General features: G+C 37.0%; 1 protein-coding gene across 1 annotated transcript in view; it reads left to right on the top strand.

The window, feature by feature from the left end:
• Spink5 (serine peptidase inhibitor Kazal type 5) overlaps positions 1-8,759 on the top strand; it is an 81,553-nt gene extending 72,794 nt beyond the window's left edge. The window contains exons 27-33 of the mRNA XM_076857643.2: positions 233-360; positions 1,380-1,458; positions 2,067-2,156; positions 2,270-2,397; positions 3,234-3,333; positions 5,850-5,980; positions 8,600-8,759. Of these exons, the coding sequence (XP_076713758.2) occupies positions 233-360; positions 1,380-1,458; positions 2,067-2,156; positions 2,270-2,397; positions 3,234-3,333; positions 5,850-5,980; positions 8,600-8,759 (816 nt within the window). The remainder of the gene's footprint in view (positions 1-232; positions 361-1,379; positions 1,459-2,066; positions 2,157-2,269; positions 2,398-3,233; positions 3,334-5,849; positions 5,981-8,599) is intronic.
• The last annotated feature ends 15,032 nt before the right edge of the window (positions 8,760-23,791 follow it).

Raw genomic sequence — 23,791 nt, 5'->3', positions numbered from 1 at the left:
TAAGACAGTTATTGGGAGAGATTCTGTGGACAGGATTCAAACTATTTAGACAGAGATTGGATAGAATACCTTTAAAACACATTTCATCTCAGAAATCTCGTTTTTTTTTCTTTTTTTTCCCCCTTCAAGTGTTATGAATTTATATCTAACCAACCAATCATGTTTTCAGGCTTCAAAGATTAGCCTATTATAGTAACATCATCTTTCCTCCTCCACCCCCTCCTGTTGACAGGATCTGTGTTATGAATTCCGGAGCAAGCAGAAAGATGGAAAGCTTGTCTGCACCAGGGAAAATAACCCTGTTCGAGGCCCAGATGGCAAGATGCATGTCAACAAGTGTGCCATGTGTCTGAGCGTCTTGTAAGTGAAGAGGCTTATTTATCTGTGCATTTGTTATATTATGCCTATTACTTTAAAATCTAAGAGCCCTTGGCTTCACACATTAAAGATAAATAGAACTTCAATTCTGAAGAGAACAGTTAGTTTCCAAAACACTAAGATTTTTTTTTTTTTAATTTCAATGATAGGAAGCATAATCCTATGTGAAGTCCCTGTGGTAGGAAAACATCTACAGTCTAATGACAAAATCCATGGCCTTTCAAAAGGGGGGTTAGTAAGTAACCTGGGACAAGCCAGCTCATTTTGCAGAGCCTCAGTCTCTTCTCTCTGTGAGTGAAATACAACAAATACCCAATACAGTTGTTGTGGGGATTCAAAGTGAGAGCATTTTTTAAAACGTTTCTAAACTTCAAATCACTATCACTATGTAAAGAACAATCACAATGGAGAGTTTAGATATAATACACCTGGAAAGGTGAAAGTGGGAAAAGAAACACCTCTGTAGATGAGAGAATAAATGTATTCTATTAAGGGAAAATAAAGTAATGGCCTTTTAGGATTCTGTCATTCTATATGACAGTATCATAAGTTAAACAATGAAACTTGAGAGCATTGATTGCCACAGATACGATATGAAAACTCCAACCCCCAGAACAGACTAGGCATTTTTTCAGTATGAGAAAATCGTGTTAGATTTGCTAATGTTTAGAATTGGCAAGATAAGCCAGCCTGGTGGTGCATGCCTAGTGACTTGGGAGGCTGAGGCAGGATGATCACAAGTTCGAGGTCAGTTTGAGCAACTCAGTGAGACACTAAGCAACTTAATGAGACGCTGTCTCAAAATAAAAATTAAAAACAATGGGTGACATGGCTCAGTGGTTGAGTGCCCTTGGATTCAATTTTCAGTACCCCCTAAAAAAGAATTGTCAAGATTACTTGTCTAAAGACAATTCATTAACAAGCCTTAAAACACACACACACACACACACACACACACACACACAAACACACACATCCTATTTTTCTTTTTCCTTCTGCAGTGAGCGAGAAGCCAGTGAAAGAAAAAATGATGAAGAGTCAAGTTCCAAGCCTTCAAACAAGCCTTCAAATGATGCAAAGGTTGTTTCTTAAAAGATACCAAAATAACTCTTCCGCCTTTTACCTTTAGAATCTTGCCTTCTTCTGAGTCTTGGGATAACAAAGATACTAATATTTTATGTAAAAGATCATTGATTTTGCACTGTTATCACTCTGGGTCATAATGAGACTTTGGGGGTCTGATGCTTTTCTTGATTTTGTGGATAATTTTCCTAGAGCATGTGTCAATTATTGCTTTAGTTTTTCTGCTTTAGGAGAAATGAAGATTCCAGTGGTTGGTAGTCATTGGTTTGAATAATACAGGCAAGTTAAACTAATCTTAAGTCTTCTGGTTAGTTTCTCTCCTTGATGTCTTTTTTTCTGTTTTCTCCAGATGATTTTCTCAGCATCAACGAATCAATAGTGTCCATACACCATGCTGCCTTTTCTATTTTGCTTTTCAAGACTGCAAAGAAGAACCTCCATTCAGTCCTTTAACAGTGATAATCACATTTGTAGAGTTGCATTCTGGTGGGATTCTCCTGGAGCTAACAGCACATCTAATGTGGAAATGGGGAACAGTGGATGAAAGGGAAAGGGCAAGAAGGAAGGCGTATCAAGTACTGTTTTATGTTTCCCTACATTTCCAGGACCAGTGCAGAGAGGTTCAGAATGAAGCAGAGGATGCAAAGTTTAGACAGTCTGGGAGTACCTTGGCCTCGGTTGCCGGGATCAGAGCAGTGAGTCTGATCCCAGAGCCAGCGGAGGACTACCTAAAGCCACCTTTGCTTCCTAAAGCCCCCTAGCAAAAAAAGGAAAAGGCCCTGTTAACCTCCCCTCTCTCATCTTCCAGGATGAGTGCAGTGAGTTTCGGAAACACTTGAGGAATGGAGAGCTCATCTGTACCCGAGAGCATGACCCCGTGCGAGGCGAAGACGGAAAGTTCTACAGAAACAAGTGCCACAAGTGCAGAGCTGTCTTGTGAGTAAGAAGATTCTGTTCTGGCTGTAGAAGCAGGGGAGCTGCATTTTTAGAAACAGTTCATTGAATAACTGTGTGTGCTCATGGAGCCACGGAGTCCTTCAAATAAGTCTTTGGAATCCTTGCCCTTAACGTGAGAATACGCAGCTTGGTAGAGAGAGTAGAAGGAGTGGTTGAACTTGCTGACAGGAAACCCAGGTGTAAGTTCTTACCATGATACTTTCTGTACCACTTACATTTTTTCTGCCTGCTTTCAGCATCATAGTTAAAAGGAATCATTCCAAATCTTTGTTCTACAACTCTATTGGATTCTGCAGAGAAGTCTTTTTAAAAGCAGATTTTTATACTTAAAAATTTATTAAATCAAAATTTCTAGAGCTAAAGAATTTGTGTTTTAGAAAGGGTTTCTAAATTGTTTTAATGATCAAACAAATTTTGAGACCAATGTAAAAGTGACAATCAATAGTTATGAAAAACACTAAGATAAGAATAACAATATTTATTTAACTTTCACAGAGTATGTTTTTTGAAGTAGGAACTACCAACACTGTACTCTCTATATTCTAGGAAATTGAGACTCAAAGACTCTAGGCCACTTGTCTAAGGTCACACATCTATGAAGTGATAAGAGCTCTACACCAACTCCCTGTTGCATACTTTTCTAGATGTTTTTTCCTGGTTGCTCTCTAATGTTCTGGGTTCCATAATATTTTACCAAGATTGCCAACTTCCCACTAGACATCCCATTCACATTCCTCTTGTGATTATTACTTTAAATAATAATAATAATGATGATAATGATGATGATGATGATGATATTTTGTTCCCTTGCTCAGTCAAAAAGAAACTTTTGAAAATGCAAAACTTCGTAAAATGTCATTCCACATTAGAGCTTCTGAAGAGGAAAAAAGCCCAGGTTCGCTCAATTCTTCTCTGGTAAGAATGACTATTTTGAAAACCTATTCAAGAATTTAATTCACTTGCATTTTCACTACAGCTGTTCCTTTTGCATAATTCCCATTTGCTAGCAGGGTCTGGGGAGGCTGATTGGGTGCAGCCCCAAGAGAAAGCTTTGCTTAGAGGACTAGATGCAGTTCATGCTTGGTGACATTTCTGGGATTACTCATCAGTGCATCTTTCTGCTCTTTAAGATTATTAGCCGTGATTGCATTGGGAGCATTCTGAAATTTTAAGAATTGGGTGAGACTAACTCAATGTGTGGTTAAATATGTAGTCAGATGCCTTAATTTTCTAATATCTGCAGGTCAGAAAGGTCCATCACTCAGCTTCCACTCATTTGCCTCCTCCAGCCCAATCCCTTCCTAATAGCCAAGAACACACAGCAAATCATTCTGGAAAGACATTACAGGGAGGCAAGGGCAGAAGCCAGATAATCCATGAGAGACTGCAGTAATTCATGAAAAAGTTATGCTGGCTTTTACCACCATGGAGGGTAGAGCTCCTCAGAGGTGGTGGGATTCTGGCTCCACTTTAAAAGTGGAGTCAAGAGAATTTGTTCAGAGTCAATGTACTAAGAAAAGAAGCATCCTGCCTTTGTTGCTTCTGTCTTTTGCTTCTTTTGTGGAGCTTTATCCTGATACCAATCATTGCAGCTACAGTAACCTGAAAATACAACGGACTTAACTAGTTCAGTCCAGATTTGCCAAGATTCCTAGAAGTTCCTGTCTGAAATCTCCCTGGATATTTATATTACTATGGAACTCACTACAGTCTAAAGCAGTTTATTTAGACGTTTGAATTATTTATCAAAACAAAAGAACAAGTAGTTGCTGCCCAAATCCCTTAGAGTATCAACAGTTATAATACCGTTGCATTTTTAATTTCTTTGTGTTTGTTTCAGAGTGTAGTTTCCAATAAACTTATTGATTTGTTCTAAGTTGTCAATTTCATTGGCATATAGTTATTCACAATGTTTCCATGTTATCCTTTTAATATCTGTAGTTGATATGTCTTTTTATTTTTAAGAATGGTGATGTGTATTTTTCTGCCTTTTTCATTGACTTCACAGGTAGATATCACTCTATTAATCAATCTATTAATCCCTTCTAGAAGCTAGCTTTTGGCTTTGTTCTCTTTATTTCATCACTTTCCCCTTTTTTTTTTCCTTCTGGTTTCTTTGAACTTAATTTGCCCATCATCTGCTGGATTCTTGAGATAGTAATTTTCATAATTGATTTTAAAACTTTCTTATTTTTCAATCTGTATAAATTTAAAATTTCTCTCAAACCACTGCTTAAATTGCTGAGATTGGATAGCTTTTATATATATATATATATATTAAATATTTATTATTTTTAGGTGTAGATGGACACAACACAATGCCTTTATTTTTATGTGGTGCTGAGGATCGAACCCAGGTCCCACCCATGCTAGGGGAGCGCTCTACTGCTGAGCCACAATCCCAGCCCCTGGATAGTTTATATTTTTGCTGTCCTTTAATCTAAATCATTTCTAAATTGTATCATGACTTTCAGTCATGAGTGATTCAAGACTCATTCTTGTACTTTAAACCTTCCAATTCCCTTATACTTAAAGTATATTTGTTATAAATGATAATAGGACCTTCATGTTCTTCCTGCTTGACATTTCTGTCTTGTAACATTTATAATCACCATCAAATTTGTCTTCTGTCATCCTATTTGTTTTCAAATCTGTTCACCTTCCTTTAATTCTTTTTCTTTTGGTCTTACTTTTTTTTTCTGAATAATCAAATTATTTTTGTTGTTTTTGCTATCACATTAAGTATTGTCCAACTCATACTTCCAAAAGACTATAAAAACATGTTTCTTCTATGTTGAAAATACAATGATTACCATGGAAAATGTACTGATAACTAACATTTACTGAGCTTTTGGAATGCAATAGACTCTGTATTATGCATGCATTCAAATACATTACTTGATATAATTCCAAAATCAATAATGTAAGAGCTACTATTATTGTTATTCAGGTGAGGAAATTAAGGCTCAAAAAATCTAGATAAATTGCTTCTCTACTTAGTGGCAGAGCTAGGTCTCAAAAACCCATGCAATTAACTAGTATTTAGCTATGAGTTTTTTTTTTCCTTCTAGGATGTACATTAACAGCACCTTCCTTTAAAAAGTGGATGTTATTTCTTGTGTGATTAACATCCTAATTTTCTTCCTAGGCATGCACAGCTTACCATGCCTGGTACTTCATGGGATTTATGCTTTTATTGTTTTGTTCTCCTTGGTTCCTTTGTTTAGAAAGTCGTCTTTTATACTTAAAAGAAGCCAAATCCAGGAGGTTAAGTTTGTCCAATATGGTGTGAAATAAATATGTAGTTTGTATCACTGTCCTGTTCCTAATCATGTACCCAGATGTGATTAAGGAAACCAGAATGTGCTCCCAAACCCGTCCTTTTCTTTGAATGCTGTTAAGTAAGTCTGCTTTGTGCTTTGCTTGTTCAGGATTCCGAGATGTGCAAACAGTACCGAGTGCTGCCAAGGATGGGTTTTCTTTGCCCAAAGGATTTACAGCCTGTCTGTGGTGATGATGGACAAACATATAACAACCCTTGTATGCTCTGTCACGAAAACCTGTAAGTATGCAGGATGCACCTCAAAACTCCCAGAGCAGCCCAGGGATAGTGTTGACCTACACTAGTGTACTGATATCATATCATGTTGGTGTGTGTGTGTGTGTGTGTGTGGTGCTAGGGAATAGAACTCAGGGCCTTGTGCAAGCAACTGAGCTGTATCTCCAGCCCTGTTGGGGAATATTTTAGTCATTTATAAATCATAACAGTTAAAAAAATTCAAAATTCCACATCTTTCTTATATATAATAGAAAGGATTCACTGCTATTTCTTTGATAAAACTGCTTACGTATAACGTATATTGTTATATTCTTTACTGAGTAGAAGAGAACACAAACAGGGGTTTGGCTACAGCCATTACAGAGCTTCTCTATAAGCTCACGTATACTCACGGGAGCATGGACATCATCCGTCCTGCACATGGCTAAGGAAAGCGTGGAGAACCACTGCTGTGTAGAGTCAGCCTCACCTATGATGTCTAAACAAGTCCTATAGCTATAAGAGAGTCACTGACTTCCCACCTTCTGTGAACCTTCTTCTTAAAGGAAGTGGTTCCATACAAAAGACAGTGCAAAACATGCCAGGTGTCATGCTCACCTGTAATCCCAGTGGCTCAGGAGGCTGAGGCAGGAGGATCTCAAGTTCAAGGCCAGCCTCAACAACTTAGGGATGACCAAAGAAGCTTAGTGAGATCCTGTCTCAAAATATAAATAAATAAATAAATAAATAAATAAATAAATAAATAAATAAAAAGAGATGGACTGTGGTTAAATGCCCCTGGGTTCAATTACCAGAACCAAAAAAAAAAAAGAATCCCAGAGCAAACGGCATACTGATGTCTAGGTTAATTCTAATTTATTACTGTCCGTGTAATCCAAATTGCCTCATCATTCCTTTGATAGCTTCATTAAAAAAGTGGGGACAGTTCTCTAAGCAGCTGACTCCACAGGTTATTTAGAATAACTATTAGATATGAAAATATTTTTATTTTAAGGGATCTATTTTATTGCTTTTACTATTGGTTTTAACTTTGCTCCAGTAGACCAGTTTTCAATGAAACTATGGTGACGGAGTTTGACTTTTCCATCCCATGCCACCCTAGACTTACACTGCAGTTCAATTACTACTCAGGCCTTCTTTCAACACTGCAAACAAGGTCCGGGATATAAGGAAGAAACTCCTTGATATCCTCATTTTCAAACCTAGAAAATATCTGAATTGGCATTTATTCTATTTTGAATAAAATAACTCATAAAAGAAAAAAAAACATCCCCAGGTCACATACTTAAAAACATAAATTATGCATATAAGTGCTTATGTGTTCTAGGAACTATATGTAAGTATGTAAGTCATGGTAGATAGAATACCTTCACATTCAGTCAAGGAGTCCCTATAACCTGCTGTGGAGGGGTATTGGCATCTTTGTTCAGAAAGGTTTAGAGAGTTCAGGTAATTCATTAAAAGTCACAAAGCCAGGAAATACATTAGACAACATCTTAGCCTTGTTGATTTGGGTCTAAATAGTTTTTTTAATTATTTATTTACTGTACTCCAGTTATATCCAAAGCAGTAGCTCAATAAAACTTTGTGGAAGCAAGGATTCCTTTGGTAATATAAAAAAAGTTACTGCTTTTAAGAATAGAAAAATAATGATGTAACATGAGAGACTGATATGCATAACATCTATGGGCTTATGGGTGACTTATAAACCATTTATGAACCCTACAGAATTTAAAGTTAATAAGCCTTGTTTAAGCAGTGAATATTATCGTCTAGGAGATAAGTTGTTGTGTATACTATACACCCAGTCCAGAAATCCTCCAATTCCTTTTCATTACAAGTATCAGGAATTAAATCATCTATATAATTTCATCAAACTTTGTATTAACTGTATAGGCCCATAAAAATTGATCCTCTATTCAAGGGAGATTTAGAGTCAGAAACTTACATGATGAAAATATTAATAAAGCATGCCTCAGGATGTATTGTTTGGCAAAAGAATCTGGGAATATATATTATAGAGAAGAGAAGACTCAGGTTATCCCAGGCAAGAGGGGCCATTTTTTTTCAATGATGTTAGAGAAGTTGTAGGGGAGAAATTTCAACATAAATTCTATTCAAAGACAAAGTGCCCTTTCTTGTTAGACAACCAGTTTCCAACCACAGAGGCAAACAAGTCCATGTTTGATTCATAATATTTCTGGAGTGATAGGCACTATCATTCCTACTCTTTAAGATTATTTCAAATGATGAGGTACAGACTGTTTGATGGTGTCTTTGTTATATTTTCCATGGCCCCAAGTCATATTACATAAATTTAATATAGTCAGCCTTCTCTCTGGGATCTGATATTCCCATCTACAAAATCATGACCTGTGGAGTAGATGATGTCCAACATTCTGAAATTCTATGAGTATTAGTGGATGAAATGTGACAGTATAGGTTCAGGGCTAGAGGATATCTGAAGCAAGAGAGACTGAACCTAGAGGATGAGCCCTGGAGAATGGTTGCGTTTTGATCCCAGGCCCTTCTAACTCCAGTTTTTGATGTTCAGTTTTACTTACGTTGATCCTTATTTATATATCATGTAGGATTCTTGAATCTTCTTCTGTTGTGTTTTAGGATGCGTCAAACGAATATACACATACGTAGTGAAGGGAAGTGTGAGGAAAGCAGCATCCCAGAAACCCCTGTGGACGCACAGGCATCTGTGAGTACTCAGGACTTCCTGCTCAGGGTGTTAGAAGCAGCTGGTCCGCCTCTGTCCTCTTGCTCTGGGTGATGGAAATTTCTCAGGCCAGAGAAGTGACACTAGGTCTGGTGACCCCAGAATTGGTCATATTTTTACTGTTAAGATAATTAAGTAATGATTGAAATATGTTTACATTTTAGACTCATTACTTGACTCGTTAATAGATTTTTATGAGCAATGTCTCCAATCTAACATTACAGTTTGCAGGGTAATTTTTATTCTCTATAATCCACATGAAAAAGATGAAGCAGAGAATAGGGGTAGGGTCAGAGCTGGATTGCAGCCATTTCTATGTAATGCTAATATCCTCTCATATTACACTGCATTTAATTTTCCCAAGCCTTGAATTGAACATTGACCCATTTCATTTAAATCCCTGCAAGGATATTTTAACACATATAACTATCTTTGATAGTCTCCCTGATAACTTTATTTGAGAAGTTTCTTCCCTAGGAAAAATGATTTATAACCTGGAAAAAAATTTTCAAATAAAACACTTATTTAGAAGATAAATATGGGCACAAATGAAAGTTTTTAATGTTTTTCATGCATGATACCTTTGGTGAGTCACATAAATACGGTAAGCCAAAGATCTCAATGAACTATTGAAAATAATCATTAAGCACTGTCTTTAAAACACATGGAACAGCATCTAAAACACAAATAACAACTTTTATTATGATAATCACTGTCATTATTATACCTAAGACCAGAGTATAAATTTAGAGATAGTCCCAAGTATAAATTTAGAAAAAGACCCTGGCATAGTGCTTAGTTAATGTAAATAAATAAATAATTCAACTAATTACATTTTAATGTGACTATACTTAATATTTGCATCAAACAAAATGAAAATATCTTAATAAACTATATTTAACAACTTTATTATTTTTCAATGGACTTTACTTCATGCCACTGCCACAAAAAGCTTTAGCAATAATGGAATTAAAAATATTCTGCTAGATTTGAAAGCAACACTAAATGAGTCCTTATTGCCTTGATGTGGAAAATTGGGAATAATAGGAGTGTGATCAGGTATTTCTGGTCTCACGATAGCAGTGGGAAGGCAGAATAGAGTAGACCAAGAACCAGGAAACCTCTATTTCTTTCTCATGTAACTTGACAGGCAATTATCTATGTTGGATCTTTAGACATCCATAAAAGAAAAGGCTAGTTCCTATGTTATTTTCTAATCTATTCCATATATAAATTTTTGATCCTATTTTATTGACAGAATATACTGTTCTCCTTCCTCACAAACATACCTCTTTGCATATATCTTAGAAAGAAGAGGTGGAAATAATCTTTATTCCAGCCAGATAGACCACACCTCCCTGTAACAAGCATCCTGTGTGGGTGACTTGTCAAAAACTACTTCAGGAGGAACTTGCCTTAAGGTTACACTTATAAGATATATATATTTTTTTAAATAATGAAGAATCTAGCCAGGGGGTTGGCACCCAGGGCTTTAGAGAGTAGTTGTTTCCTTTAATTTCTGGGTATTTCCTTTCCACTAGAGTTCCACAGCTGGTGTTATTAATGACAGGAAAATTTTAATAGTTTTCTTTGGTGAAACAAATTTCTATACCAGAAGGTTTCCTGGATGTGGGTGCAGTTTCATCTCCCTCTGTGTGGTTTAGAGTGATTTTGGGTACAGGTGGTACAGATGAGCATGGCTCAGTATTGCACTGCTGGTTATTATGGTGGTATATTCTGGGTTAGATATAGATTAGAACCTATTGCCTGAGCTTTACTGCTGGGTGAAAGATCCTCCAAGAGAGTCTGGCATCCCAAGAATGAAATGATGCCAGGCAGTGGCAACTTTCTCAAAAAGTAGGTTGAGGATCCTGAAACTCATACATTTGCTTACTATCTAAGTTGTGCTTTCTATTATACAGAAACTACTAAGATTTATGTAGCTCTTTAGAGTTGCAAATACATTTTCCCTTTTGCATCTTCATTCTTATGATTAGAGCAGGAATTGTCACCTTCCCCGTCTTATAGAAAACCAACCTGGGAGAAACTCTGCCATTTATCCAAGTTACTCAGGGCAAATCTTGAGTCAAGTATGAGTCTTCTGATTTTATAATCCATTCCCTGTCATGATTCCTTAGTCATCAGGAGATTCTGAAAAACAGTCACTGTAAAGAAGATCTTATTTCAGATTTGCTATATCAGGCAATAGGTTCCAACCTCAGGGAATATACAGCCATGGTAGTCATCCGAGCACTGTTGGACCATGACCCATCTTTGGCAGCTGGGCCCAAATAGTTCCCCCATAAAGGAAAATACAAATATAATTTTGTGAGATGAATAAATAACTATTCTTAATGTTATGACATATTATCAAAGATTTGACAAGACCACAGCTTTTCCCTTTCAAACCAAAGGAAATCTTGTTAAGCTGATGTGTAGGTACTGAAATAAATAGTTAAGTTTGGAATAACTTAACTGTTCTTGCCATGATGGTAGTAGCTGATGACATGCAGTTACCAAGAAGGACAGTCTTAGGCCTTCACCCCCTTTTAATTTTTTTTTAATTTTGATTAATGTTTTAAATATTGAGTTCAATAGTGTTTGAAAACAGGTAAGCCAGGAAAGGAGTATAGCTGATTCTATTCTAAAGGTGAAAAACAAACTGTAATAGAAGAGCATTAATATCACAGGCATTGGATTCAACATGACCTAATCTGAGAATTTAGTAAGCCTCTAAGATCTGAAGCCCAATTTCCTCAACTATAAAATAGTGTTAATGACACCTACCTTTTTTATCATCACAAAGGTCACATGTAATCAAGAGCAGAGTTAATCTATATTCATTTCTGTATTATCTACCTCAACAGGAGTTCAAACATGCTAGGAGCTCAAACAATATTCATAGGAAAACACTGGATAAAATGTGAAAAGAACTATAAATTGTTAATTCTTAGCAGAGTGATTAAAGTACAGCTGTGTACAGTTCAGTTCTCTGCATTGTACCTGACTTCTATCATCTGACCTTCCCATCTTCTCTTCCAGGACAAATGATTCAAGGATTGGTGGATGCAATGAGGGAAAAAATATGCCCTAAATTCTGAACCTCCTACCTTCGTCATCTGTATATATAAAGAATGCTTCAGAGTTCTTCTTATTTACTATAGAAAACAATGCAGAGCTGTTGGGACTGGACCCACTGATTTTCAGTCTTTTTCCATCTCTTTCCTCCTAGACACTGTGGTCTTAGAGCACACAGAAATCCCCACCTGGTCTGTGTTCTGAAAATGCCCTGATCACAATGTTGTCTGTCCAACTGCCTGTTTAATAAAAGTAGACTCCGCAGAACACCCTTTGGGGGATTTCTTTGTCACTGCCTAAGATAAAAGGAACCTTTTTTTTTTTTTTTAAATTTTTTACAGAAGTTGGATCAACTCTACCCTTTTGTCTTGCTAATAAACTCACTGGTAGACCGACTACTCATTTTCTTTACATTCAAGTTGCTGTCATAGTCGGGAAGGAGTGCCTAGGTAGGAGAGAAGGCAGTGTGGACCCCTATGCATCCAGCAGTATATAAAGCTGCCTACTACAATACCAGTTCTCCTGTTTGGCTCCTGCATTTTCATGAAGAGCATAACTATCTCTCAGTTATGTAAAGCCATTCAGTGAACTAGCGAACTAATGAATAATTTCTCATACCCAGACATGTTACCTCTTGACAATTCCATATGTGGGTGCTTTGTACTCATAATCTGGGAAAGACTAAGGAAATGATTACCCATATGTGCAAATCCCCAGAGTAGCAATCTCCAATAAAACAGTACAAGCCACATCCATGCTTTCAAATTTTCTAGTAGCTACAAAAGAAATGAGTAAATTTAATTTTAAATAATGTATTTTATGTAGTCCCATATACCAAAGCTCTTAATGTAACTAACATAAACTCTTTAACTTGCAAAGTCTTTGGTATAGGTGTGTATTTGACACGTTAAGTACATCTCTATTTGGACCAACCACAGTCCAAGGGCTGAAGCTAACAGGCATGGGAAATGAGGAAAGGAGGAACCAAGCATTAGGTAATGGTGGAATGAAATGATGTGTGGACTCCTGCCTCTGTGCTGAAACTCATTCTCAGAATCTGTTTCATGGTCTACCTCCGGGTCTGGTTCACCTGAAGATTCTGGACTGGTGCTGAACACATTCCAGAGGAAGAAACCTTGAGAGAACCCTTCATGGCCCAAGGCATTCTCAGCCTCCGAACTGTGCCTGGTGTTACTAAGCTATTTGGATTTGAAGAGTTAATTTTGTATATTTTCCTTTGCTCTTTTAAAAAGTGAAGCCTCCGTCCACTAGGCCAATTATAACAGGATTTTGTGATCTTTATCTTTTGTAACTGAATGAAAATCCATCAATCTCTATGTTGGGTTTTTTTTTCCTATGGACTATTAATCATTTTTCAAGTATGAAAAATATGGGGTTATTTCAGAAAAAAATGAGAATACAATGTTGGAACTGTTTTCTTTCACAATTCCAAGATTTGGTTTAAAGATTCTATGGTATAGGAGGCTGCATCCCCTTCCTGTTCATATCTAGGAAATCTAGGAACTTTTCATGACTAATAAGGTGTTTTGTTGAGGAGCTGATGTTTTGTCATGTCATTTCATATGTTATTGATATCTGAACAAGAAACCCTTTACATTTCTCTCGTTCTTCTTATGTAATATGTACAAAACTTTAATATTCTGCCCTCAAGAATTAACCAGCCCCGGGCAATCATCCTGGGTCCCCACGAAAGAATGTGGCTGAGAGACAGAATGGAGTGGAGCAGTGGGGTCTGGAATAGAATGAGACACAGGGAGGGCAGAGTCCCAGGGACCACAGGGTGACGGGAGCAAGGTGGAGATGAAGAAATCAGGAACAGGGTGGGAACAAAGGAAAATAAAATCGAAGGGAGGGTGAGGCTTAAGATCAAGATTAAAAGTGTGAATGTGCTGAACACATTATTTTGGATTTGAAAGAGGCCTCAAGTTGATTTCTTTTTAGATACACTAGAGGTACATGAAAATGCCATGTATGTCAAAATGATCACAACAAAAATTAGCTGCAGGAAATGTCAATGGAACTACTTTTGGAGTTACTTCTAAATTCTAGGATATGACAAAGGATAATTGATACTTTAGGCTCTTTTTCAGAATATGGGTTTTTCAGAGATCTATCCCTTTCAATCTCTTTATTTTCTCATATGATGAACTCTCCTGGAGTCTTCTTATCTTTCTCAAAGCTTCAGAAACGCCCAAGGAGAGGACCTATGTAGAATATGGATTGGCAAACTTTTTCTGTAAGGAGCCAGTTAGAAAATATTTTGATTTTTATGGAATATATATTCTCTGTCACAACTATTCAATGCTTTTGTATTTTTAAGAGGAGAAAAAGTTTATTCACTTCTAACAGTTTCAGAGAAGGTGTCAGTCCATAGGTAGTCAACTCCATTCCTCTGGGCTTGGAGTTACTTCTTGAGTTACATCATGACAGAAGGGCAAGGTGGAGGAACGCAGTTCAGGATATGGCAATCAGGAAGCAAAAAGATCTCTGCTCACCAAGCACAAATTATAAACCTCCAAAGCATGTTTCTAGTGACCCACCTCCTTACCTGCCTACAGTTACCACCCAGTTGATCCCTATCAGTGGATTAATGCATTCATTAAGTTAAAGTTCTCTTAATCATCTCTCCTCTAATCTTTCTTGCTCACATGATGATCAGCTTTTGGGGGACACCATATCTCAACCATAGCAAGTATAGAGCCTTCATAAAGGCTCCATTTGTGAATGGGATTAAAGCCCTTGTGAAAGAGTCTTTCTATATCATTTGACTTGCTTGACCATCTGTCTTTCACCATGTGAGAACAGAAGATTCCTCTCCTCCAGAGGATGCAGTAACAAATGCTGATATTGTATATATAAATGCAAATAAGTGTATTTATATTATGTAAAGAGATCCAACTCTATTTTAATAAAAATATGTAGATTGAGCATTGATAATACAAAAATCTGAAATCCTAAATGCTGCAAAATCCCGAAAGTTTTAAGCACTGACATGATACAACAAGTGTAAAATTCCACAGTATGAAACTTTGTTTCATGTACAAAATTATTCAAAACATTACATAAAATTGCCTTTGACTTATGTGTACAAGCAATATATGAAACATAAATGAATTTAGTGTTTAGGCTTAAATCTTATTGCCAAGATATTTATCTTTTCCTGCTCCCTTCTCTCTCTCTCTCTCTCTCTCTCTATATATATATGTATATATACATAACTGCAGATATATATATATATATATATATATATATATATATATATATACACACACATCCCCAACCATATATATACATATATACACATAATATAGAGAGAATATTTGCATATATATGAATATAAATGTATGTATACATTTATATATAATAGACCTAAAAATCTCACATTTATGTTTGAGAATATTTGGATATATATTATACACAATACATATGTATATATATATACATATATGTATATATGCAAATATTCCTACATCTAAAAATATCCCAAATCCTAAACTCTCCTGGTCCTAAGAATATTGGAAAAGCTTATATTTACAAAAGAAAGTGGCAAGTTAAATTTGGTCTGTGGGGCTCTAGTTTCTGGGGTGTAAACCAACTCAGTAATGAACAAACATCTGTCTCTTGTCCTTTATTTTGATAAATTGTCTTCTCTTTGCCCCTCTCCATTCCCTTAAACACTAAGAACTTTTCTTATTCTAGGATAGTGATAGTAGAAAATAATACAAGTTGATATTTATAAATACTTAACATGCTTAAAACTGAGAGAAGCACAGGGCAAGTCTTGCATGTGTTCCCCAATCTGGTGTGTTATATTGTGGACTGAACTGTGTTCCCTCAAAATTTACAGGTTGAAACTGGAACCCCTAATGTGACTGTAATTAGATTAGGGAAGTAATTCAGTGTTCTAGTCAGATTTTTATCTGTTGGGACTTAAGAGCCCAACCAGAACATTTGTAGAGGAGGAACAGTTTATTTAAGGCCTCATGGTGGTTTCCGAGGTCTGAGTCTATAGAAAGCTGGATGTATTCCTCCGGGCTCAAAGTGAGACAAAGCATCATAGTAGAAGAGTGTGGCAGAGGGAAGCAGCTCACATGATGATCAGAAATGAGAGACTGACCCCACAATCAGGTACAAATATACACCCCATAGCCACTCTGCCAATGCCCCACCTCATCCAGCCACACACCACCTGTCTCCAGTTAACACTAGGTTAATCCCATCAGGAATCAATTCACTAATTAGTTTAAGGCTTTCACAACCTAATCAGTTCTCCTTCAAACCTTACATTGTCTCACACATGAGCTTTTGTGGGACACTTCACATCTAAAACCATAACATTCAGGCTAAATGAATTTAAAAAGTGAGGCCCTGGTCTGACAGCATTACTGTCCTTCTAATAAAGTGTGAGAGACACCAGAAATGTCTGCTTGTGCACAGAGAAGAGCTCATGTGGATTAAAAAAAAAAAAAATAGTCAGGAAGAGCCCTTGCCAAAATCTGAATTTGCTGTCTCCCTGATCTTGGACTTTTAAAATCCTGAAGTATAAGAAAGTGAATTCCTGTGGTTTAAGCCACCCAAATGTGGTATATTGTTATTGCAGCCCAAGCCAAATAATATGCTATTCTCTTTCTACTATGATTTGTGATGTTCTTGACTCTGATCAAGGAAGTTCTCATATCTTATCCAGTTAGATTCTAAATGTGTTCTCAGATAACATCTCTGTGGAATTTACTAGTGATGCATGATATCATAAACTTCTAGAAAAGAAGCAAAACAGAGTGCTTTATTCCCTCCATGACACTATCCTGGCACACAAATCCGTTTTGATTGATCCCTATTGAAATGAAAAGTGCTATCTAAACAATATATGACTATAAATGTTTTTCAGGCATAAAGAATGAACAGAGAAAGACTCATAGATAAGTGCCCCATATGCTTAAAACCTTTAAGTAACTTCTGAAATTCCCAAGATGGTCTTCAAACTCTTCCTGACACTCTAGGCCTCTATTCACCTCAAACTTCAAATCTGTGTTGCCTTTCTCCCTTTCACAGTGTAATAATTTTCTTGAACATGTTCCGATATGTCATTTCCTACCCATTTGTGTGTGTGTGTGTGTACACACGTACGCAAAAGTGTGTGCACACATGCGTATGGGTGGTGTGTCACAGTGGATCAAAACCAACACCTTGCTACACAACTGCTCTCCAGGTGAGCTGCATCCTCAGCCTGAAGATCTTCTCTATTCACCCTGGTCCTCTTCCTTCCTTTATTCCTTCCATCTTGCAAGGTTCACCCTCCAAACTCTGGACTAATTATTTTTTTTACCTCTTTACTAGACAAGCTTTTACTCTAGAAGCTTTCCGTAATCTTTTCTCCCTGTGGATGTGAATAATTTACTGCATTTTTATGTTCCCACAATACCCCATTCTTACACCCAAATTATCAGCTGTCACTATTTTGTAGCTGCTTATTTATGAGTATCTTTCTCATCAGACTTCTCCAGAAGAGAGCTTAATGTTCTTGTCTATATCTCTGATATAGAACAATATTAAGTATGGATCAATTTCTCTTTAAAAGTTGTTGAGTACATTCAGACATTTAAGGTAAGGATTTTAAAAGAAGAGTTGTTTTAGGATAGATGGTTTCGGTTCTAGTTCATAACATAAAGCTTACAAGGAAGGGGAGGAGTATTATTTTTCAAAGAACTCAACAATTCTACATTCCCTTCCTGGTACAAATTTGGAATTTCTGGAAACAAACTAGTTACATGAAATATGTATTTATAGAATAAAATCACCTCCCCTGCTGAAGAAGCCTACATTCATGAAAAAAAAATAGTGGAGATTGCAGTTAAAGAAGAATGCAAAGAGCAAGCAGCATAAGCCCAGAAAAATATGTGGTGAGGCGTGTTTTTGTAATTAATATTATGTTTATTTTCAACTAATTAATTGGTTTTGGTTAGCTAAATATATGATATATATTTGATAAAGATCTTGATCAGGAAAATGTCTTTATTTTCAGTTAATAAAATACTGGATTCACAGAGATAGAAGAAAATCTGAGATGATATTCCCAACATCTAATAATAATACACAAGGATATTGACACTGATGGGAATGTGATTTTCTGCATATCCAAGTGGGTCTAAATCAGAAATACAAACACAGGTACATGGATTATGAAGTCCTGTCCTTGCGCCTCTCCCTGACCTAGGTTTATGTTTTTATTAAATGAATTGTCTATGTTTTCAGAAAAAAAAGGAATGTAAATTATATTCAGTAATACTAGAAAACTGTTCATTAGATAAAGAAATATGCACTTCTGTTCATTTGTGGAATAGTTCAATCCTATATATGCAGAATATGTGGGAGAAGGAAGTACACTTGCAGTGTGTAGCAATGGGATTAGTGATGAAAAGAAAATTCTAATGCCTTGAATTACATGAAAGAAATCTATCATGGCTATAATAAAGTTGTCAACTATGAAGTTCTCATCTCTGCATCCACTTTGCTCCAAGAATGTTATATGACAAAGTTGTCAGAAGTGCTGTTGTCAAGGTCCTTAAAATAAACTATTGATAATTTGAGTTCACAAAGGATAATTGCATACATAGGTCCTACATAGATATTAAAGAGTTCAAAATAAAATTCCACTCCCTTCTCCATCCAGACGTCATTCCTGTGCACTCAGAAAGAGGTAACAGCAGCTAGCTGGGTTTCTGACACAAGATTCACTTCAAACCTGATAATATAGATATTATTGAAAAACAAAAGGCAAATTTCAAGAGCATGTAGAATTTGGAACCCTGTGTACTGGTCATGAGAATGTAATATGAAGCAATCATAATAGAACTAAAATAGAGGTTCTTCAAAAAATTAAAAACAGACAAGACACAGTGGTGCATTCTGTAATCCCAGCAACTTGAGAGGCTGAGACAGGAGGATTGCAAGTTCAAAGTCAGCCTCAGCAACTTAGAGAGGCCCTAAGCAACTTAACAAGACCCTGCCTCTAAATAAAAAATAAAAAGATCTGGGGATGTGGCTCAGAGATGAAGTACCCCTGGGTTTAATCCCTAGTACAAAAAAAAAAGGAAATAATTAAAAATGGAACTACAATATGATCCTTCAGTCCCACTCCTGGGCACATATTCAAAAGAAATGAAATCAGGATCTCGAAGAGATAATTGCACTGTGATTGATGTTCAGTTCATCATTATTCACAATAGTCAAAAAGTGAAAGCTACCTAAATGTCTGAACACAGATGAATGATAAAGAATATGTGGCACATATATACATGTAACTGAATATCACTTATGAAAATGTCGTATGTCACAACATGAATGTTCCTTGAGGACATTATACTAAGTGAAATATGCCAAACACAAATGGACAAACACTGAATGTTTCCACTTGTATGAGGAATCTAAAGTAGTCAAATTCATAGAAACAGAATAGAGAATGGGGGCAGGAGCCATGAGGACGGGAAGATGGAGGGGTTGCTCGGTGGGAATAGAGTCTCAGTCTTTCAAAATAAAAAAGCTCTAGAAGGGCAAATCTCTCTTCTTCTTCTCCTTCTCCTTCTCCTTCTCCTTCTCCTTCTCCTTCTCCTTCTCCTTCTCCTTCTCCTTCTCCTTCTCCTTCTCCTTCTCCTTCTCCTTCTCCTTCTCCTTCTCCTTCTCCTTCTCCTTCTCCTTCTCCTCCTCCTCCTCCTCCTCCTCCTCCTCCTCCTCCTCCTCCTCCTCCTCCTCCTCCTCCTCCTCCTCCTCCTCCTTCTTCTTCTTTTTTTGCCACAATTTAAAGAGAGAGATTTGTGTTTGGCAGCATCCCAAGGAGGCACAAGTCTCCAAAGAGTGTCTAGTGAACTTAGCAGTATTTAGAATTCACTGTGATAAAATGTCAAATCTCAGCTAAGCAGCAGGGTGAATATTCATAGAAATAAGATCTTTCTTCATGTGTGTCCTCTGTCTTTTCTCCAATTTTCTAGCCTTTTGGAAAATTTTCCACCAAGTGCAATAGCAAGTACTGTTCAGGTCTGAGATTTCCATTTAGCCCTCTCCTTGCCCCTCAACTACCTTCCCCTTGGCTTTAGCTCATGTTTTGCCATTAGGAAACCAAGATGCCCCAAACATAGGGCAACTTTTACTTAAAATAGTACAGTGTACTGGGCTTTTCCCTTCTCTTATTTATAATAATTGTTATGTATAATCGTTTCATTTGATCAAGCTTCAGAACTGTTTGGTAAAGTCAGATGGAATAGCATTTGCATGTGAGACTCAAGCCTTCCAGGCCAATGGAGCCACAGAAAGTCCAACACAGTGGCTGCTTCCAAGAGTAATGACAACTCAATAGAGTTTCAGTTGTAAGTTTTAGAGGATTTAATTTTTGCTTGGTGAGAAATCATCTTTTCATAAATGAAATTTTACTACCATTTACTTAGTTCTGCTCATTGTCACATAAGAAGTACAAAAATTTATTATGAAAAATTTTAATGCATACAGAAGTAGAGAAAATACATTAATAAATGTATTTATGTGTTCATCATCAAGTTTCTACAATTAAGAACCCATGGCTCAGGACCCTAGAAATAATGAAATATTATTGTCAACTAAGAATAAAACATTTTAGAGACAATTGGTCATTGATGGTCATTGATGCTAATTTAGGGCAATGTGTGGAAGTAAAAGATTTTGTACCAGAAAAAAAAAAAAAGCTGCAAGATCAGGTGATAGAAGATTTTAGCATATGCAAAGAAAGAATGTTTTGGAAAGAATATTTTGGACAAGTGGAAACAGAGAAACCAAAAGTAAGAGAGGTCTGTGTTGCCACCTTCAGCCCAGCATTGCACAGAGTCAAGGGTACTCTCCTAGGGTGCTGCAAATCCTCTGTACACCCTACTGATCTGCACACCTCTTGTAAATACGTATGCATCAGCTATTTCTTTGTAAGGACACAAAGTCTAGGCTGGTGACTGGTCTTAGTGAGACAGAAGAAGTCAATGCCCCAGGAAGCAAGGAAAAGAAAGACTGATGCTCATTCTGGGTGATTGCTATTTATCACCCACTGTTCTGCTGCCATGGATATTAGTTTTCTTTGAGGGAAGCAACAACGAAGCAAGTAGGCAGGGGGACCGCTAAGGGATGAGAAAATAGAAAGCTAGATTCGTTACAGCATTGCTGTCAATTGTAGGAAAAGGAAACAAAACAAATGATAAGAGACAAGTTGATTATTTTCCTTTATCCTTCAGTTTGAAGGCTGGGGAGAGCAAGGATTCTTAAGTCCTCACAGAAATGGTCATTTCCAGTGCAATAAAACTGACAGTCCGTGTAAGGGTATTTTGTTTGTTCTGTTTTATTTTGGCCTGTCTGGAAGGTCTCCCCTGAAAACATGAAAGTAAATAAATTTCTTCTTAAGAGAGATGGGCAGCTTTCAGGAGAGAATTTTTGTCTCCTTGAGGAAGGAGTTAGTTAGTTAGAATGAAAATAAACTTACTTTCTCCTAAAAGAATATACAGATTTCAGATAAAAAGTTTTTATTCTTCTAGGGACTTTAAAGATTTGATCAAGGGACTTTAAAACTGTAACCCACTGTTTTCTTTCAAAAAGGTGTTTTATCTCACTACTTTGACACACACACACTCAAACACACACAGTTCAAACTGTATTGCAATTCCTATTCTATAGTCTATTTCATTTTATTATAGTTTATTTTTAAGGAGTTGTGGAATAAGCTTTACAACCAGTGAAGAATTGCAATCTGCAGGTTGAAAACAAACATTTTTTTCCTCTGCTGTTTCAAAGGTAAAGCTGCCTTGTGGCAGTTGTGACTATGGACATATGTATGTGTGTTATTACCCATTTGTATCAGATACTATGGGGGGGAAAAGCAGGGCCCTCTGGTCAGATGCATGCTGATCAGGGTACAGTGAAGAAGTGTGCTCCCAGAATTAGTTGTGGACCCTTACTAAGGGTTAGATGCCAGAGCCCTTGCAACTTAGACATCCTATTGTTATTTTGGACAGGATTTGTTGTCCCAAAGAGAAGTGGAAAGAAGCAGGGAAGTCTTTGAAATGGTACACAACCTGAAGAAAGCAGAAGCTGGTGAAGCTTGGAAAGCAGTATGGAGATTCCTTGGAAATCTGGGAATGTAACCACCATTTGACCCAACTATTCCCCTCCTCAGTTTATACCCAAAGGACTTAAAAACAGCATACTACAGGGACACAGCCACATCAATGTTTATTGCAGCACAATTCACAATAGCTAAATTGTGGAACCAACCTAGATGCCCATCTGTAGACAAGTGAATAAAGAAAATGTGGTATACATACACAATAGAATATTACTAGGCATTAAAAGAGAATAAAATCATGACATTTGCAGGTAAATGGATGGAGTTGGAGAATACAATGCTAAGTGAAGTTAGTCAATCTCAAAAAACCAAATGCCAAATGTTTTCTCTAATATAAGAAAGGTGATTCATAATGAGGTTGGGAGTAGGAGCATGAGAAGATTAGACAAACTCTAGATAGGGCAAAGAGAAGGGAGAGGAAAGGTGGGGGCAAGGAGTGTACAAAAGATGGTGGAATGAGATGGACATCATTACCCTAAGTATATGTATGAAAACACAAATGGTGTAAATATACTTTGTAAAAAACCAGAGATATAAAATTGAGCTCTATATGCATAATATGAATTGTAATGCATTCTGCTTTCATATATAACAAATAATAAAAAAATAAAATAAATCTAAAAACAAAAAGGCACTAGTTATTCTTGTAGAACATGTAATGATATTCTGCTAAGCTCTTTCTGATGGGGCATGCTTCTTCACAGTTAGATTGCCTCTTTTCTTGGTTTGACTACTAAGGATTGCCCTTTCCAGTGATCGGTTCTCACCTTCCTCAAATCTTCCTCAATACCCCCTGCTAATGTTTGACCTGATTCGACCTGAATGGTGGACCTCCCAGGGCCTGTTCAGACCAGCACATGATGCCTCGGTGCTTTCTCTCTCCTAAGCATCTACTCTGTCCTCTACTGAGGTCCTAAGACATGCACCTTGAAGGAGTAGCACTAATCACAAAGGGCACCTACATTCCTCTGGCTTTTCTCCTCTAAGGTGGGTCAGCTGTTTGCATGAGGGATGGGGAGAGAGAGGGTCTTCTTGCTTGGTGCTTTAGATCTCTGGTTGTTTCTGTTGGTTCTTCATTACTTCAGGAATCTAGGGAATATTTCAGGAAGAAATGTGGGTGTGCTTAGCAAGTTCATGGTGTCTTAGATTGTCTCAGAGCAGGCAGACTAGGCAGTCTGGGACATTGTGCCAGAAACTTCCAACCATCCTAGGGAATGCAGTTTTATGGAGACATTGTAATGTTTTATATAATCCATATCCCACAAGAGTATATCAAAAACAAGTTTATATAAATTACCTTCTGACACCTATTGCAGAGCAGAGAACTAAAGGACACAAGGAGAACCAGGTCACTGTTGCAGGACTAGGGATACAGAGAGAGTTAAGGGTGGTCTTGGTCAGACCCCAGAACCTGTGGATCCCAATTGTCTCAAGTCAGAAATGCTATAGGAGATTGTTCCTGAGGGAAAATTTGCTCAATTTCTTCTCCCTCTGTGTGTCCAAATTAAAATAGACATGGGGCCCCCATGAGATGGCACCGAATGTTTTCTCTTCCTCTATGGTTTCTTAGAATGTCCCAGGAGTTTAGGATTCAAGTGAGAAGATTCCCAGCACAATCCACCTGGCCTGCAATATCAGGGATCTTTGTTTTGATCCAGAGAGCTATTCTCTGCTTCATGAACAAATACAGACCTATTTCCTCTGTGGAGGCACTGTTGTCTTGAAGACTGTGGTGGCCACAATTTTTAGTATTCTCTCAAAAAATGAATGTGGGTGAAACTCCAGGAAAGGAGTTTCCTTTTCAAGGAAAGTACTGAAGGAAGTAATGAAGTACTGAAGTGCTTCCACACTAAAATAA

This window comes from Callospermophilus lateralis, chromosome 5 (assembly GCF_048772815.1).
Source record: "Callospermophilus lateralis isolate mCalLat2 chromosome 5, mCalLat2.hap1, whole genome shotgun sequence".
NCBI lineage: Eukaryota > Metazoa > Chordata > Mammalia > Rodentia > Sciuridae > Callospermophilus > Callospermophilus lateralis.
This window is presented reverse-complemented; position numbering and strand designations above follow the sequence as displayed.